The sequence below is a fragment of the Geotrypetes seraphini genome, chromosome 2, assembly GCF_902459505.1.
Source record: "Geotrypetes seraphini chromosome 2, aGeoSer1.1, whole genome shotgun sequence".
Classification (NCBI taxonomy): Eukaryota; Metazoa; Chordata; class Amphibia; order Gymnophiona; family Dermophiidae; genus Geotrypetes; species Geotrypetes seraphini.
The window spans coordinates 296,082,892-296,101,852 of record NC_047085.1 but is presented as its reverse complement, the minus strand read 5'-3'; the positions used below and the strand labels follow the sequence as shown (position 1 = coordinate 296,101,852).

The following is an 18,961-nucleotide window of genomic DNA, read 5'->3' as shown; positions in this document are numbered from 1 at the left end:
AGACACGTACATCTTCTATATTAGTGATTGCAAATTTGGGACCTGCTCAACCTTTTCTTGGCTCATTGGCTAGTATTAGTGTTTATGCGGTCCAAAAAAATTTTTTTCTGCCAATTTGGCCCAGGAAAGCCAAAAGGTTGGACACTCCTGCTCTAAACTCAACTCAACTTGTTGTCACTTTATTTCTTGCATGATCAGATTGAAAATACCTAATTTGGGCATTGATGAAAAATATCACAAGATTCTTCAAAACTATGGCCATGACATCGAGATGGTCTCCAGATTGTACACAAAGCAGAAAAATGAACCTCCTTTAGGCCGTGATCTACCTCCTATTGCTGGGAGGATTTCATGGGCTCGTCAGCTCTTCCATAGGATCCAGCAGCCAATGGAACTTTTCCAGCAGCTTCCCATGGTTCTGCAAACAGAAGATGCCAAACGTATCATCCGAAACTATAACAAAGTGGCAAAGGTTCTCTTGGAATATGAAGTCCTGTTCCATAGGGCATGGCTTAAACAGGTGAAGTATCCGCTTTCTTTCTTGTTTAGTTATTGGGTCAATATTCAATGGAATTTAAGTGGGCAAAGAGGCTTCTGCCTGCTTAAATTGCACTCTGGTCTGGTTGCCAATATTTAATGGCACTCAACTGGGCAGTATAATCTTGAAATGAGCTGAGAAAGGGACCTTAAGAGGGTACAGTTGGGGAGGAGTCACAGTTATGCAGGTGCCAGCAATATTCAGTGCCTGTGCCTGTGTAACCAGATGGGCTGATACCTGCATAGCTTCTGGATCCTGACCTCTATTTTGCATTGTTCTCCCCTCCCGGAGCCCTTCATCCTAGTAGTCCTCTCCCCACCCCCAGCCTACCTGAGGCAGGAATGAACCCCATTCGCTCCTGCCTTTAGTGGCTTCAGTGACAAAATAGTTACTGTGATCTCTAGCAGTGATCTTTTAGTACTCCTGCTAGGGTCCTGTTGGGGGATGGGCTTTGATACTTGTGAGGGGTCCAAGGAAGGCAGGTTGGGCCATGTTGGGGGGGGGGGTGCCTGTCTGGTTAGAGGGTTTGGGAGGAACCTGCGTTTCTTTATACAGGTCCCAGCTGCATAATATACAATAACCAAGACATGTCTGGTCATATCTATATATTCAGTGCTGGAGCCTAGACATGGCTCAGCATTGATTATCCTGGATTAATTCAGCTAGCCATGGTTAGTGCTTCAAAAACTGCTGACCACTGCTGGCTGAATATTGACCAGTATATATATTTTTTTTCTATAAAATGTTTGCTTTTCATTTATAGGAGCCACTCCATAGTTAGGCTTAGGAATGAAAAATCTTGAGTGCTCTATAAATAAAAATTTGAATCCTGTTTGTTTGTTTTTTTAAACAAATTTACTTATGTTACACTAGTTAAATAATTATTCCTTTTAATAGTGCAGTACTGAAGTAATTATACCATGGTAATGCAAATCTTCTTTGTTTTCATTCTTAGAATACAAAAGAGTCTGTGATGTCATAATGCACTGAGGTGCAAAATTAAGAAGTTCATTAGTATTTACTTGCTTAAAAGGATAGGTTTTGAAGTGTGATATATAAGCTTTAATAAATACATTACTTTAAGGCTCCCTTTTATCAAGCTGCATAAGGGTTTTTAAAATTACAGACCGCTGCAGTAAAAGTTCTGTGCTCATAGGAATTCTATGAGTATCGGAGCTTTTACTGCTTGATAAAAGGGGGCCTCAATGTCTCCATCACATTATGTACCTTGATTATGTTATTTCAGAAGAAATTGATTTGTATATCAAAATAAGTCTATCGGTTGTTTAGACTCTAATAAATTGCATATTTTGTCTTTAGATCGATACGGCTAAGTCTGGGCTTCAGGCTTCTTTGTTGGTGAAGGTTGATGAAACTGGGGAATTACTTGTGAACCTTGACCCCATGATACTGACACTGATTCGAGAGACTGAGTGTATGGCTCATATGGATCTTGAAATCCCACATTTTGCAGTGTCTCTGCAACAGAAACAAGACCTATTCAAAAAGAATTATGACAAACTTCAGGTATAGTTATCTTAAGAACATAACATAAGAACATAAGAATTGCCATCAAGCTCAGTATCCTGTTTTCAACAGTGGCCAACCTAGGTCCCAAGTACCTAGCGAGATCCCAAGTAATAAAATCCAGGAATAAGCAGTTGGGTTTCCCAGGCCATCTCAATAATGACCTATAGACTTCTCTTGTAGGAAATGATCCAAACCTTTTTTAAACCCTGCTAAGCTAACTGATTTCTCCACATTCTCCAGCAACGAATTTCAGTGTTTAATTATACATTGTGTGAAGAAATATTTTCTCCAGTCTGTTTTAAATCTACTACTTATTAGCTTCATCGCACGCCTCCTAGTCCTAGTATTTTTTAGAAAGAGTGAATAAGCGATTCACATCTACCCTTTCCAGTCACTCAGTGTTTTATAGACCTCTCTCATATCTCCCCTGAGTCATAAAGTATCAGAGGAATAATGATAATGAATAGGGAGAGTGATTGTTATACTTCTATAGATTTTAGTATCCTTTCAATTTTCATGACACAGAACATTATCGAGTTGCTAAGTGGGGTGGCAGGAGTCAGTCTTAAGGGGGAGTAATCCACAAGGATACACAGGACTGAAGGATAGACAGTGGCCATTCCCCTAAGGTTGGGGGACAGGCTGGCAGAGCACTGGCAGGCTTGAACATAGATCTCTTCAGATTGATGGATGCTGGAGGTCATTCATGAGGGGTGCAAGCTCCCTCCTGGACCGTTTTCTCACTTTTATTCCAATCTAATCTAATCTTCTATTTGTGTGTCGCTCATACCTATACAGGCTCAAGGCAACTGTAAAGAGAGGTAAGTGGGGAGAGAAAGAGGAGGGAGAGAGAGGAGGTGGATAGGTAAGAGGGAGAGGAAGGGGAGAGAAAAAGAGGGGAGAGAGGAGGAAGGGAAGAAGGGAAAGGGAGAGAAGAGATGGTAAAGGAGATTAAGTATCAAACAGATGGGTTTTCAGTTTTCTTCGGTAGATGATGTGGCAAGGTTCAGTTCTGGTCTTTTCTGTAAGGCCATTCCAAGTTTTGACTCCTAGGAAGGTAAGCATGGAGTGGAAAACTCATTTTTATAGTGAAGATCTTTAGTGGATGGGAGATTTAGTAGCATCCGGTTGAGGGTTCTGCGGGAAGTAGACCATGCTATTGAGAAGAGTTAGATAAGTGGGACCGCAGAGTTTCCATAAAGTATGCGGTAAATGATGCAAGATATTTTGAATGTTATTCGTGATGGGATGGGTAGCCGTTTGAAGACCCTGCTATTACGGCCTTCACAGACAGACCACTGAACTCTCTTTATACTGATACAAATAATATGAGTTTAATAATCAAATAGCAATAGCTTACAGGAACAAATCACACAGCATACAGAGTAATAGAGCATACACCAGGCTGGCCAGACTGATGGAGAACTTCCGATGAGTTCTGACTCCTTGTTTCAAAGAGCTTTCTTTTATATGATTCTGACAGCTCTGGCCCATGTTGGTGCATGTTACATTTCACACTTTCATTGGTTTAATCATATTCATTATCTCATTTATTAATTTATGGATTGGTTAACATAATTGAGTGATCCTGTGTCACGCCTTTTTTCATCTACTTCTCCCTTACTTCCCCTAAATGTCCTGTTAATATACCAAGTTCCTCTTTAGAGCACCTGGGCCTAACAGTTTTTCAGCTCTGTGGTTAGCTCTTGCATCTTCACGTCTTGTGTAGTACCGCCCTTCTTCTTGATAAGCTCTCATAAGCTTATCATGTCACTGTAGAGCTAAGATCTCTTTTTCACTAGAATTGTTTTTCTCTCCAGCTGTGCTTTCTGTTTGACCCTGCTTTCAAGAAAAGCAGAAGTGTCTTTTAAGAGTTGACAGTTTGTTAGTCAAAGTGTCTTTTTGCTCTTTCAGCAACCATTTTAGGTCTTTAGCTGTATTGGCCTGTTTTTTGCTTAAATGGGGGAAATCTCAGGGGTCTTCACCTGGTCTCTACTACACAGGACTTCTCCTCCCTTCCTCACATTGCATTTGTTTGATGAAAGTTGTGACTGAGTCGTACTTTCTCAGGTTGAAGATAAGTCTTACGGCAGTGTTTTGGATGAGTTGCAGTTTGTGAATTAGAGCAGTATTGATTCCCATGTAGATGGAGATACAGTAGTCCAGTTGTGGTAGGATCATCAGTTATACGATTAAGGCAAAGTGGTATTGGTGAAAGTAAGGTCTGATTAGTCTTAATTGTCTCAGGGTATAGAGGGATTTCTTTCGGAGACTAGATATTTGGGGTTCCATGGTTAGAGAGCAGTCCAATATGCCAGTGTTTTTCAACCTTTTTTGGGCAAAGGCACACTTGTTTCATGAAAAAAATCACGAGGCACACCACCATTAGAAAATGTTAAAAAATTTAACTCTCTGCCTATATTGACTATATATAAAGTAATTCTCTTGAATAGGAATCAAATAAACACAAAAAAAGTATTTTATAATTACTTTATTACGAAATAAAAATTATAAAATACTTTATTCAGTGCGAAACCTGGGCCTGTTTGGCTGAACACAAAGCTGATATTCTGGCTGGAATCGAAGAAAGACACACACGTAGCTCTTCGTCAACAGCTCTCAGTCTCTCTCTGTATTTGGTTTTTATAGCATACAAAAATAGACAAATATACCCTCCATCCTTTTTATTAAACCACAATAGCAGTTTTTAGCGCAGGGAGCTGCGCTGAATGTCCAGCGCTGCTCTTGACGCTCATAGGCTCCCTGCGCTAAAAACCACTATTGCGGTTTAGTAAAAGGTGACCATATTGTAAAATATAGACAGCAGATATAAATTCAGAACTGTGCATAGTAAGTGAAGGGAAGTTTTCATCTCTGGGAATTTACCCAGTTAACTATTAAGTTATTTGGGCAAATTCCTTTGAAAACTGTGGTAATACTGCCTCCACTTTGCTAAATTTAAAATAAAATCATTTTTCCTACCTTGTCTGGTGATTTCTGGTTGCACTTTCTTCTTCTGACTGTGCATCCAATCTTTCTTCCCTTCTATCAGCCTGTATGCTTTCTCTCCTCCACACCTCATTCCCTCCCCCAACTTTTTCTTCCTCTCTCCCTGACCTTTCTTTCTTTTTTTCTGTTTCTCTTCTTTCCTTCTGTTTCCTTGCCTGCCCCCTTTCTTTCTTTCTCCCTGCCATTCCCCAAGCCACTGCCACTGCCGCTGCCATCGGGGAACAGGACCCACCAATGGATAACAGGCCCCAAAGCCGACGCCGACGCATGCTCTCCCTGACGTCAATTCTACAATCGGAGAGGAAGTTCCGCCCAGCCAGGCAGCGATTGGCTGGCCCGAACTTCCTCTTCGACTGCAGAATTGACGTCGGGGAGAGGAAGACTGATAGGTCCGATAGATTAGATCGCCAAGACAAAGTGAGTCCTGGGTGATCGACTCACTTTGCCTTGGCGAGCTACTGGCGCCCCTGCCTCGGGCCCCCTGTCAGCTCCGGGCCCGGCGGCCCTGCGGCACACCAGGCAACATCTCACGGCACACTAGTGTGCCGCGGAACAGCGGTTGAAAAACACTGCAATATGCAACCTAGGATTTTGGAGGACTCATCTATGGAGAGGGTTTCGCCTGATCGATGGGTGATGCTTGTAGGTGCCGTTTGCTGGGCCATGCGGAAGTATAGAACTTTGGTTTTAGTTGTGTTTAGCTTCAGTTTGTTGGTTGTTGCCCAATTTTGGATTTTTTTCTATATTGTGTGAGATTTTGTTGGGTAAGTCTGATTGATTTTTGGTTATGGGAATAAGGAGAAAAATGTCATCTGCGTATGACATTATGCTTTCGTCTTCGAATTTGATGTTACCTAGAGAGCTCATGAAGAGATTGAATAGGATGGGGGAGAGTGGAGAGCCTTTTGGCACACCACAGAAGGCTTTCCAGGGGTTGGAGGTCTTTCCGCTCTTATTGACGATATATTCTCTGTTTTTTAGGACATCTGAGAACCATTGTGCCTGTTATGCCTATTTCTGATAGTTTTATTAGTAGTAAATGGTGGTCAACTGAGTCGAAGGCTGCTGAAATATCGAATTAGAGGAGTATTGCTTGGCGTCCTGTGCTGAGCAGTTGTTTGGTTTTTGTGATTAAGGTGAGGAGGAGAAGCTCTGTGCTATGTTGTTGACGGAATCCAAATTGGGATGGGTGAAGGTATGAGTGTTGCTCCATGTAAATTGTGAGTTGTTTACTTACATGGGTCTCAATGATTTTTGTGAAAATGGATATGCTGGCGATAGGTCTATAATCTGAAGCCAAAGAGAGATCTGCCTTTGGTGATTTTGGTATTGGGGTGAGGGCAATCTTTCCCAATAACTTTGGCAAGTGGCCTTGGTTTAGGGAGTTATTGAGTAAGTTGGTGATCCAGGTGGTGATTTGTCCAGAAGTGGCAGTGAGAAGGTAAGACGGACAGTTTTCTAGGGAGCTGCAGTGGATAGTTTGGATAGTAGTTTTTTGTGTCAGGGATGGACAGATTGGAGAATGAGATCAAGTTTCAAGTTTCAAGTTTATTTATTCTTAATGAATCGCCTATTTTAAATCACTAGGCGATGTACAAAGCTTTAATACATACAGATTGATATCTTAACACGTGCAAATTAAATGTTATTGACAATATAAAGTAAAATTTTCTTAAATATTAAACATACTTAATTATATACGTATTTGGTCTGCTTTGGTGGGTTCAGGGGTGTGTTGAGATGTACTGAGCATATGTGTCTAGTTGGGGATTGATTTGGCTACCTCTGATTGTACAGTTTTGATTTTGTTGAGAAAGAAGTCTGCTAGATCCTGAGTGCTGATTTTGTTGGGTTGTCCTTTGGGTTCTTGAGCCAGTGGGGTTGCCACGTGCGCTAGACGCTAACGCCAACATTGAGCTGGCATTAGTTTTTGGCGTGTAGCACGGGGTTAGTGTGCACGGCAATGCTGCACGCGCTAAAAACACTAACACACCTTAGTAAAAGAAGCCCTTAGTTATAGTGTGGAGTTCTTTAATACTGTTTGCTAACGTTATTACATTAAAAATGTGGTATTTATAAGCACAATAAGATATATAAACAATAGGAAATAAATAGGGAGAGTTTAAAGGGACCAATGATAGCTTGCATTAAGGCTATATTGACTAGATTAAGGTCTAAGGTCACAAATAGCTGCAAGCACTTGAGTATCCCTTCTCAAATAACAGATGATTTACCGGAGTGTTTTGTTAAATAGTAATTTTTAGAAGAGGATTACTGTCAAGCACAGTCCATCTATACATATTTTTTGAGTAATTACTTCAAAATTACATCATTTAAAGTTCGAATGCCTGCCATCAACCAATGTTTCCATAAGATTTTAGAATCACCGATTTGTACCTTGGAGTTCAACCATAGGGATTGACATTTTGTTTGTTGCATTGGAACAGGAGTTAAACAATCTATAAATTTTAACGTAATCCAAGTTGAATGAAAAATAATATTATCTTTGTAAATTCTAGGAAGCTTGATACTCAATATATGGCTAATATGAAGTGAGTATGTTATACAACAATAAATAGAAAAAAACCTGTCACCTATCAATTAAATATAATTAGAATATATTTAATAAGATGAAGTGGGGCCATAAGATGACTTTCAAGAATCAACCAGTCCGGTAGATTCTCCATGAGTTCAGGAGTGATCCAATACATACCCTGATGCAAAATAAAATATCTGTAAAAATTTTGAAAATTTACCCCTCCCATCGATTGAGATTTTTGTAAAGATATTTAGGCTGTTCTAGGAGTTTTACCAAGCCAAATAAATTTTGAAAGAATCTCATTTAGTTTTTTTTTATAAAAGGATAACTGAAAATAGATTGGTAACAAACTACAGGCGAGATCATCATTTTGATGGTTTGGACTCTCCCCCACCTAGAAAGATATAATGTATTCCAATGCTCACACATTTCTTTGACCTTCAACAATAAAGATTTGTCTATTTCTAATTTAGCTAGCTCCTTCCAAACACAGTCCACCACACAAACATTCCCATTCCCATTTGTTTTCTTTGGTCTTAACCCCCAGTCTTTCATTTGTGAAAACAGAACAGAAATAATTGTTAAGCAGTTCAGCCTTATCCTTATCAGTTTCTGCATATTTGTCCTCTTCTCCCTTGAGTCTCACAGTGCCATTTTGACACTTTCTCTTATCACTTACGGTACATTTCTATAAAAATGTCTTGTTCCTTAGTATTACTGCGTTGGCTACCTTTTCCTCCATTTGCATCTCTGCCTTTTTCATAGCTTTGCCAGCTCCTTATAGCTTTTCCACAATAATAGGATTTCAGCACTGTACTTTCTTTAAAATAAATAAATGAGGCTTATACTTGTGTAGCAAGAACTTGCTTTTGGCATCCATGGTTTTGCACAGTAGTAAAATCTTCCTTTGCAGACATCGTAACTCATTCAGGGGGTAATTTTGTAATGAATGATTTGCATTTAAACCCTGCTTTACATGCATAAAAAGCCACTTATAAAATTGCCCATGGTATATACACATAAATGTATGCATGGTGACAAGAGGGTGTACACTTTTATTCAACCCACATGTAGGCATGTTCTGGGCATGGTTTGGCTCGAGCATGAGTGGAGTCACAAATACAACACACAAACTATAAAATACACAATTACACATGTACTTTAGCTGCATGCATTTTCTCTTTCTATCAAGCAGGTATAAATGTATGTGGCTCTGTTATTAGCTGTCATTCTAACAGGTTTATAAGATTATTTAAAAAAAAAAATACATAGTCACCTATATGTCTTTTGCTCAGTTCAAATCCTATTGCAGCAAGTCACTTAACCTTCCATTGCCTCAGGTGCAAACTCAGATTATGATCCCTCCAGGGACAGAAAGATACACACTGTACTTGAATGTACACCACTTCAACAGGCTTTAGAAAATAGGCACCTAGTGGGATTCCCAACCTAGAAGACCTGTTAATTACCCTGTATTGGGGCTAACCTAGGAGCTAACATTTATGTGTGCTTTACCTCAGATTCTATATATAGCTCCCAGATTTGGGTGCCTAAATTTGGACTTGATCCTGAGATGGATGCACAATTTAATTGGTTAACAAGCTGTTAATGAGCAATAATTGGCTGCTAACAACCAATTATTGATGTTACTTGGCACCAATTAGGATTTTCTTGAGTATCTGCATGCTTGTCACCTAAATTGAATCACGCATGATTCAAAGGGGGATGTGCCCTTGGGAGGTGCATGGGCTTGTGAGAGGCGTTCCAAAAAGTTGCATGTGTTACAGAATAATGGGTATATTCGCACCCAACTTGGGTCTTTTCCAGATAAGTCCCGCCACTAATGCAAAAAGTGCACGGGCGAAAACTTAAGCCCCACCACCACTAATGCAAAAAGTGCACGGGCGAAAACTTAAGCCACGCCACCTTATAAATTATTAAACTATTGAAGCCCTCCGAGGAAATTATTCACATGATTTGAATAATGACTCGGGGGGGTTTCAAGGGGGGGTGGAGCCCCCCCTTGTATATCACTTTCCTCAAGTATTCACTTAGCATGGTGTTAGCTAAAACTGTGGCGGGGGTTAACTTTTTGGCGGGGCTTATCTGGAAAAGATCCCCCAACTTAGGCCACAGGAACCAGTGCTAATAATGATTCTATAAAGGACACCCCCCCATTATAAAATTGTGCTTAGTGCTGATCTTTTCTGAGCTTATTTTTGAGGCAGTTTATAGAACCCATCCTGTAGTACACATGGAAGTGTTTAGAATACTAGCATTTATGCATGCATGTGCACACTTCTGCACATAAATGCGAGCATGGCACCTAAGTGTTGTTCTGCAAATATATATTTATTAGGATTTATTTACCGCCTTTTTGAAGGAATTCCCTCAAGGCGGTGTACAGCAAGTATAAGTCAAACACAAGCAATAGACAATTACAGCAGTAAAAATATTCAAATCACAATCAAAATACTTGTATGACATGTTGGTACAATACATGATAAAACATTTTAACCCACCTAAGGTAACTTACATAGCATGTATTTGCAGGGAGAGCAAGTGTACATAGGGGCAGAGCATAGGTGGGACACCTACTTACACACATAACTTACAAAATACTATATGTTACTCATGCTCCTGTAGCACTTAGGTACTCACACTTACACTAACTCTATGGCTGACATAACTGCAAGCACCAAATGTTAGGCACACAGATACTTGATAACGCTAGTATTCTACATAGGGCCTACATTCCTTTATATAATAGGCTCCTAACATGTACCCTCCAGGTGCCTAAGTCTAGACCCTATTATAGAATTGCTCCTATACACATTATGCTAACATGTATTGGGAGCCTGATTTATGTTGTATTACTGTATTTTTATTGATGTTGCAAAACCACTTTGAGTTTGCTGAATGGAATCAGGAGCTGAAGATGCAAAAATAAAAAAATAAATAGGAATGACTTCTTCCAGATGATGCTGGCAGAAGATAAAAGGATTCGATCAAAGATTCATTCTCCTCTGGAACAGCTAATGGCTCCTCATTTGGCGAAAGTAGATGATGCTATCAAACTTGGCTTGACTTCGCTGAACTGGACTTCACTAAATATTGAGAAATATTTAAATGGCATCAGTAACAGGCATGGTATGTTTGCATACATATAATCTGTATTTTCTTTTTCAGAGTGACAAGTTAAGCTTTCTTATTGATTCAGAAATTGGAACTATTTCTAGGTGTTCAAACTATAAATTATTTGATTAAGTTTGCAGAATTTGTAATAATTATAATTTACTAGTAATAATATCAGAGCTATAGGACATCTTAATTTACAGCAGGATATATTCAGTGTCTCATTTATTATTTCCTTGAATTATGAATGCAACTCCATTTTCAAGAGAAGGCTTAAGCACCTGCACCCATATTTAGGAAGAAGCTACTATTGTGCAGTAAAAATTGGCATGTTACTGTCCTTGATTTATCATGGGAGTTACTAACCTGCAGTGTCTGAGTACCACAGGTTATTGACTTCTACAGTACATGAATAGTGCAATGTGTAATCAGTCTCATAAGCTGCATTATTCATCTCTTCTGGGAGCATTGGGCCAATAACTTGCAGCCCAGTGCTTCTGGAAAGCCTTCTCAAAGATACACTCTCCTGTAGAGGGCCTCTGAAAAAACAACCTCTCCCAGAATATCCCTTGTAAGTCTCGTAAGCCTCTTGGGGCTACCTTTTAGAATCCGGCTGCTGTAAGAAGGCAGTTTAGACATCACCAGCCCCAGGGCAGGGAGGTTTGTCAGACTGGGCCTGTTGGGGGGGGGTGTGAAAGCGCCACGAAGGTAAGGGGTGAGGGGTGAAAGCGCCACGAAGGTAAGGGGCAGGGAGGGAGAAAGGGAAGAAAGGTGGGGTGGAGAGGAAAAGATGCTGAAGGGAAATGGGTAAAACAGAGGGGGAGAAGGACGCTGAAAGCACATGGGGAAGACAGAGGGGGAGAAGGACGCTGAAAGCACATGGGGAAGACAGAGGGGGGAGAAGGACGCTGAAAGGACATGGGAAAGACAGAGGGGGAGAAGGACACTGAAGGGAAATGGGGAAGAGAGAGTGGGGAGAAGATGCTGAAGGGAAATGGGGAACAGAGAGTGGCAAGAAGATGCTGGAAGGGAAGAAGACAAAGATGCCAGATTATGGGGGGAGAGGAGGGAAGAAGATGGGTGCTAGACCAATTTGGAAGGGGGAAGAAAGGGATAGGCACAGTAACAGAGCAAATGGAAGATGCAGAGAGAAGAGAGACAGTGGATGGAAGGAATTGAATGAGATGAGGAAAACAGAAACCAGACAACAAAGGTAGAAAAAAATTCTATTTCTTTTTCTTTCTTTTTTTTTTTGCTTCAGGATAAATTAGTATATTAGTTGTGTTGATAAAAATTTATAAACAAAGCCCTGCCAACTGAACATCTCTTTCTCCAGTTCAGCAGCCAGAACTTTGATTTATAAGGAAGGAATAAGCTAAATATTGCAGTACTGAGGCTTGTATGGATGCTGCAGAGATGGTGACGGGGCGGTGAAGGGAATGGTGGTGAAGGGGACGGTGCAGTGACGGAGACAGATTTTTCCCCATGTCATTCTCTAGTGCTCACATCAAAAGCTTTACTCTAACTCAGCTTCCTGTTTTTGCTTTTGACTGAGCAACGCATTGCTGATCTGAAGTTCTGTTGATGCCGGGGGTAGAAGGAGGCCCTTTGCCAATCTTAAAGTGTCATCGCAGGGGGGGGGGGCGTTGCCAATCTTGTTGCCAAAAACGGAAAGGTGAGGAAGGAAAAAGATGGGCTTGTGGTGGATGGAGAGATTGAGAGAAGGGGCAGATGATGGAAGTGGGGAGAAAGGGGAGAGAGAAGGGGCAGATGATGGAGGTGGAGAGAAGGGGGAGAGAGAAGAGGGCAGATGATGGAAGTGGGGGGAAAGAGAGATAAGGGGCAGATGATGGAAGTGGGGAGGAAAGAGAGAGAAGGGGCAGATGATGGAAGTGGAGAGAATGGGGATAGAGAAGGGGGCAGATGATGGAAGTGGAGAGAATGGGGATAGAGAAGAGGGCAGATGATAGAAGTGGGGAGAAGGGAGAGCAAATGCTAAATGGAAGTGGAGAAAGAGAACACATACTGGATGGAAGGAGGGATAAAGAAAAATGACATATGCTGGATGGGGGAAGAAGATAGAGTTAGTGAGATAGTGGAGGGGTGAAGGAAAGGGGTGGCATGCTGTGGGTAGACATAATGAAAAGAGGGAAACTGAGGACTGCATAGTAAGAAAGAATTTAATTTAGAAGGAGACAGAAAATAAAGAAGAAAGACCAGAAAAGGGAAAAGAGAGAGAGGAGATAGAGATGCCAGAGAACGGGGAAGGAGACAGAGATATCGGATCTGAGCGGATGAAATGAGAAGAGAGAGATGCTAAAAACCACAGGGGGGAGGGAAAGAGAGATGAAAGGAGAAAGATGCCAGACCATGAGGGAACAGAGGGAAGATGATGGATGCCAGACCAAAGGGGGGGGGGGGTCTAGAGGAGAGATGGCAGGGGGAGACAGACAGTTTCTGGAAGGGGCAGACAGTGGATGGAACGAGCAGATGCTGGATTGAAGAGACAGGGCAGACGCTGGAAGGAAAAGAGTGAAAAGAAGATAAAAGCAGAAACCAGAGACAACAAAAGGTAGAAAAAAATCCTTTTATTTCTATTTTGTCATTAGAATATATCAGATTTGAAGATAGCGGCGGGACTGGCGAGCTGCTAGCCGATTGCATTGAGGGATCTTTTTTCTTCTTTGAACACTATGCCACATATGAAGCGCAAAGGCTTGGTTTGTCTGAGACCCCCTCCAGCCGGTTCATTCACGCCGATGCGCTACACAATGCTGGATTTTGCAGCTGCCAGTGTTCCTCCACAGATTGCGGGAGTGTGAGGCTTGCAATCGTTGGCGTCCTAGGTCTTGGCCGCCGCGCTGGAGCCGGAAGTCTCTCTATCGCCTCACGACCCGGTAGTGCCTCCGTCTCCCATAGCCGCACTGTTCGGGCGGTTGAGTAGCTCTATAACCGAGGTGGTCGATGGAGCTGACTCACGAGAGGGGAGCAGGACAGAAGTCGGAGCTGTGGTGAAGAAGAGCCAACTAGGGGCCGAAGGTGTTACCTGACCCTGCCAACGGAGGTAACTTTACTGGATGACACTCCAGAGAATGGATTCTACTATTCAAAAAACAGCAGGGGAAACTTTATTGTTGGTGACTAAGGTAGACTCATTGGTAAAAAGAGTTGATGATTTAAAAATGGACAATGAGAATAAACATGATAAAGTGAATCAGGAGATAATTGCTTTGAAATCTGTCTCTGAAGGTTTGATAAAAGATAAATTAATGATGCATAGGAAAATAGAGCAATTGGAGAATCATAATAGAAGATTGAATCTGAGACTATTGAATTTTCCTAGATCTTCAGAAATTTCACCGGTGGAATTGTTTAGGAAATACTTAATACAAATTTTAAGTTTCACTCCAGAGACTATTCCTCCTTTGAATAAAATGTATTATCTACCTAGTTTTCTAGGTAGAAAAATAGGAGTGAGACTCAAGAAAATCCTCAAGGTCCTCAGAATCAACCTCCTGATTTGGGAAATATATCAGCTATTTTAGAAACATCTATGTCAATTATGGAAGAAAGAGCTACCTTACTTGTTTCATTTGTGTTTGAACAAGACCTCAACGCTGTTTTAAAATTTTACTTTCGTAATTTGCACACTCCGTTTCTTGGTCAACGTATTTGAATATACCCTGACGTTAATAAAACAACTCAAGAAAGGAGGAAAATATTTCTGACAATGAGGCAAGAAACTAAAGATTTAGGAGCAACATTTCAACTGGCATACCCTTGCAAATGCCTCATTAAATATATGGAGACAAAATATACTTTTTTTGTTCCAGAACATCTCCGGAGTTTTCTGGACACAAAGAAGATCTCCAGTATTTAAAGGGTGTGATTTTGAACTGAGGAGCTGTTCCCGTTAAGCTGTTTCCTTTTTGGGTTTTGTTTTCCTGATTTTTAATTAAGTCTCTTTATTTTCAAGACTTCTCCCCCTATAAATGTTTTGGGGTCTAAGAAGATTGTAAAATATTTTCTTTAATTGAATTCTTTTTTCTTTTTTTTTAATATATTATTATGTATCGTGTTACTTAAACTTGTTGTTTATTTTCAAAATTATAAATAAATGAATATATCAGATTTGAAATATATATCCTGCTAGAGATATAACTGGGGACTACAAAGCCCAGGCAGTGCTTCTTTAGCTTAGGGCTCTCTCGGACCAGGGGGCAGTTGCCCTAGTTGCACTCCTCTAACACTATTCCTGTCATGTGTGACTGCAGTATTCTGTTAGCATAATATTTCTGGGTAGCATTCTATAATAATTCAGCTTGTTCAGTTTTCTTGATAGTAGAGGGGATATATGTGAAGGGGAGAGGAGACAGGGGTTTTGTTGGTCCTTGCTCTGTATATTTATATTTATAAAATGACAATTGTACAGAATATTGTTTCTTTTTATACTTTAATAAAATATGTTCAATATAAAATCATAACTGACACTTGTGCAGATGGGATCAGATGGTTTGCGGGGACTGAGCTTGCGAAGATGGGGTGGAAATGTGTTTTTAAAATTTCTTAGTAGTTTGCCGGTCCACAAAATAATTCTTTTATTTCTGCTGGTCCACGGGTGTAAAAAGGTTGAAAAACACTGCTCTAGAGCAGAGTCGGCAGCTGCGCTGAGGTGCAGGAAGGTTCCCCGATGACTCATCTGCCAGCTTTGCTCCGGAAGAAGTAAGTTATGTCGGAGGGGGTGGACACAGCAGATGCAGTCATCACGGGTTCATGCCGCAACTCCCTGCATCTGCCGGGTCAACCCCCTCCGACGTAACTTACTTCTTCCGGAGCAAAGCCTGGAGTCATCGCGGGACCTTCCAGTACGAGGCTTCCAACTCTGCTCCAGAGCTAGTATGTCGGAGTGGAGTGGACCAGCAGCCGGCAGCTACAGTCATTGCGAGAAAATGGACTGTTGGAATGAAAGAATGGTGCAGGGAGAGAAAGGGGGCAGGGTGGTATGGAAGGGTTGTGCTGATGGAATTGATGTACAGGGAAAGGAGAGAGAGACATAAGGGGGAAGGATACTGGATGGAATTGGATCGGGGGGAAAGAAATGGGGCAGATGCTGATTGAAGAGGAGTGGATGGAGAGAGAAAGGGCAGACATTGGATGGTAGTGTGGCGGGTAGAGGAGGAACCTATGCTGGATGGATATTCAGATGGGAGAGATAAGAGAGCAAATGCAGGAAGGAAATGGGAAGAGAGAAAGAGGGGAGCAGACGATGGAAGTGGACAGAGAGAGGAGAAGGTACTAGATGAAAGGGGTAGAGAAAGAGGGCACATGATGGAAGGAGGGGATAAATAAAAGGAAGGCACATGATGAGGGTAAAATGATTGAGTTAGGGAAATACTGGAGGGGGTGAGGGAAAGAGGTGGCGAGCTGTAGGTAGACAGTAAAAAAGGAAATTGATGAGAGGGTAGTAAGAACATAATCTAGATGGATGCAGAAAATAAATTGAAAAGGAAAATGAGGGAAGAAAGGGATTGCAGAGGAGAGGTGTGGGAGAGGGAAGGAGAGGAGAGAGATGCCAGACCAATGGGGGTGAAAGGAGAGATGGAAGGGGGAGGCATACAGTTTCTGGACGGGGCATAGAAGGAGAGAAGATGCCATATAGGGGCAGAGAGATGGCAGACAGTGGATGGAAGGAAGAGAGTAACAAGAAGATGAGGAAAGCAGAAACCAGAGAAGACAAAGGTAGAACAAAAATTTTCTATTATTTATTGCTTTAGGAGACATGTGTCACTGTTTCTGTGGTGTTACATTGTATGCAGAGTCCAGCTTGTTGCTGGTTCAATTTAACTTTTGTCTATGTATTTCTATTTTATCCCCCCTTTTACAAAACTGTGGAGCGTTTTTTAGCGCCAGCCATGGTGGTAGCAGCTCTGATGCTCAGAATTCTATGAGCGTCAGAGCTGTTACCACTGTGGCTAAAATCCACATTACAGTTTTGTAAAAGGGTTAGGACATTCCATACTAGGCGAAGGTGTTTTCTGTGTTCTGTGTGTTTGAAAGACATGGTTTTCTGTTAGGATTGACGGTACTAGTACAGGATTGATCTGTACTAGTGTGGCTTGTTTAGTTTTACAATGGGTGTATTGCTGTTGTACTGCTCACTGCAGTATGTAAGATGCTGCCTTTTCCTAGGTACTCATGTGTGATGTGTGGTTTGTTACTAAAAATAATGTTTTTCGTACAGATGGGGGGAGGGGGTGCTAAAAAATGATGGGCCCCAGGTGTCACATATGCTAGGTACCTACAAAAACTCAGATATATTGAAAACCAATGTATGTAGAACAACACTTTCAATTGGAGACTAATGTGGTCACAGGACGTTATGATAATAAAGTTTTGCAGAGACAATGTGGAGCAGGTGACAGCTCTAAATTCACTCAAAAAGAAGGAAAAAACCTCAGAAAAGGCCCTCCCACCGCCACAAAAGTGGATATAAAGGTGGTTAGACGGTAACCTCACAGGCAAAACCTTTGGAAATGAGCATTTGAGCAGAAAAACTATGCTTCACATATGCAAAAACAGATAGAGGAAAAACCACTTATCTTAAGCTGATCGGCACACCGACGGAGGCCAGCGTCTCACCGACAGGCTACATCAGGGTGTGACCCGACCGATCAGTCTACAAAACAAAGAAGAAAACAAAAGGAACTTTAGCAGTTTCACATTGAGTTTAAACTTCTTACTATAACAATACTGACATGTGCCTTAAGAGAGCGAAAACAAACGCTTCAAGAGAGCCCAGAAGATGGCTTCCATGGGGCGGCTCCAGGGTTCTGAAATTTAAATCTCCCGGTGGAAAACGTCACAACCGGAAGTGTGTCAAAAAATGACGTAAAGGCTGAGAGGGAGAATCTGACAAAATCAGCCGGCAAAAACTAAACGTAAACGTGGATATCTGATAAGATGAGTGCAAAAGGGAATGTAAAAAGTATAAAAACCAGAGTGAAAAAACAAAATGAAAAACCAAAACTTGAAAGAAAAAGTACATGCATTTTTTATTTGATTTTAACAAAAAACTTAGATTTTGAAATTTTTATTGGTACTTTTTCTTATTTTCTTTGTTTCCTTTTACTCTTTAACAGTTGAGGTGTGATTTTTATCTTTATCTTTATCCACTGTTGCAAAGGTGTGATGAAAAGAAACTACCTAATAAAAGACACTCCATTCGAGTCTCTGATTTAACCCGACAGGCTCTTCGCTGTTGAGTAAGTGGATCCAGAATTGTTCAGCACGTAGTAATTGAATCTGGCGATTATTTGTGCCTTCTCTGATATGATCAATGACAAAGCAGCACAAATCCTCGAATGTGTGGTTATACTCAAGACAATGTACTACAAGGGGAGCTTGCAACTTGTTATTGTGTAGACAACTCTTACGTTCAGTGATGTGCCTTCTGAAAGTCCGTGTGGTCTGCCCTACATAGATTTTCAAACACGGGCAAAAAATGACATTTACCACGAACATAGTAGAACATGAGGTCAAATGTTTGAGCTTATAGAGTTTCCTTGTGCCTGGGTGTACAAAATTGTCAGCAAACTCTACAGTAATGGCACAGGTCAAACACTTGCCATACTTTGAATGTCCTGTTGGTTCGATGCTCGGACCCCTTGTTTGAGATGAGGTTAGGCTGATATCAGCAGGGCTTAATAATTCCTTCAAATTTTTTTGTCTGGTGAATGCAATCCTGAGATGAGTCTCAGTGTGCATCGGATGTGCTGCCATGAGTTCCCAGTGTTTCCTCAAGATCTTGGTGATACCATTCATACTGGGGGAATATTGTAAAATGCATGTAGCTATGTCTTCGTCTGTTGTTTTGTCTCTAGGAAGGAACAATAAATCCCTATTCAAATACGAGCCAAGTTAAAGAGTAAAAGGAAACAAAGAAAATATGAAAAAAAGAAAATAAGAAAAAGTACCAATAAAAATTTCAAAATCTAAGTTTTTTGTTAAAATCAAATAAAAAATGCATGTACTTTTTCTTTCAAGTTTTGGTTTTTCATTTTGTTTTTTCACTCTGGTTTTTATACTTTTTACATTCCCTTTTGCACTCATCTTATCAGATATCCACGTTTACGTTTAGTTTTTGCCGGCTGATTTTGTCAGATTCTCCCTCTCAGCCTTTACGTCATTTTTTGACACACTTCCGGTTGTGA

The 18,961-nt window shown here is 41.0% G+C and overlaps 1 protein-coding gene across 2 annotated transcripts in view; it reads left to right on the top strand.

Moving 5' to 3' along the window:
* Nucleotides 1-18,961, top strand: part of DNAH5 (dynein axonemal heavy chain 5) — a 598,099-nt gene that overhangs the window by 157,564 nt on the left and 421,574 nt on the right. For both annotated transcript variants that reach the window (XM_033929843.1, XM_033929844.1), the window contains exons 14-16: nt 199-520; nt 1,859-2,065; nt 10,595-10,766. In XM_033929843.1, coding sequence (XP_033785734.1) covers nt 199-520; nt 1,859-2,065; nt 10,595-10,766 — 701 coding nt within the window. The remainder of the gene's footprint in view (nt 1-198; nt 521-1,858; nt 2,066-10,594; nt 10,767-18,961) is intronic.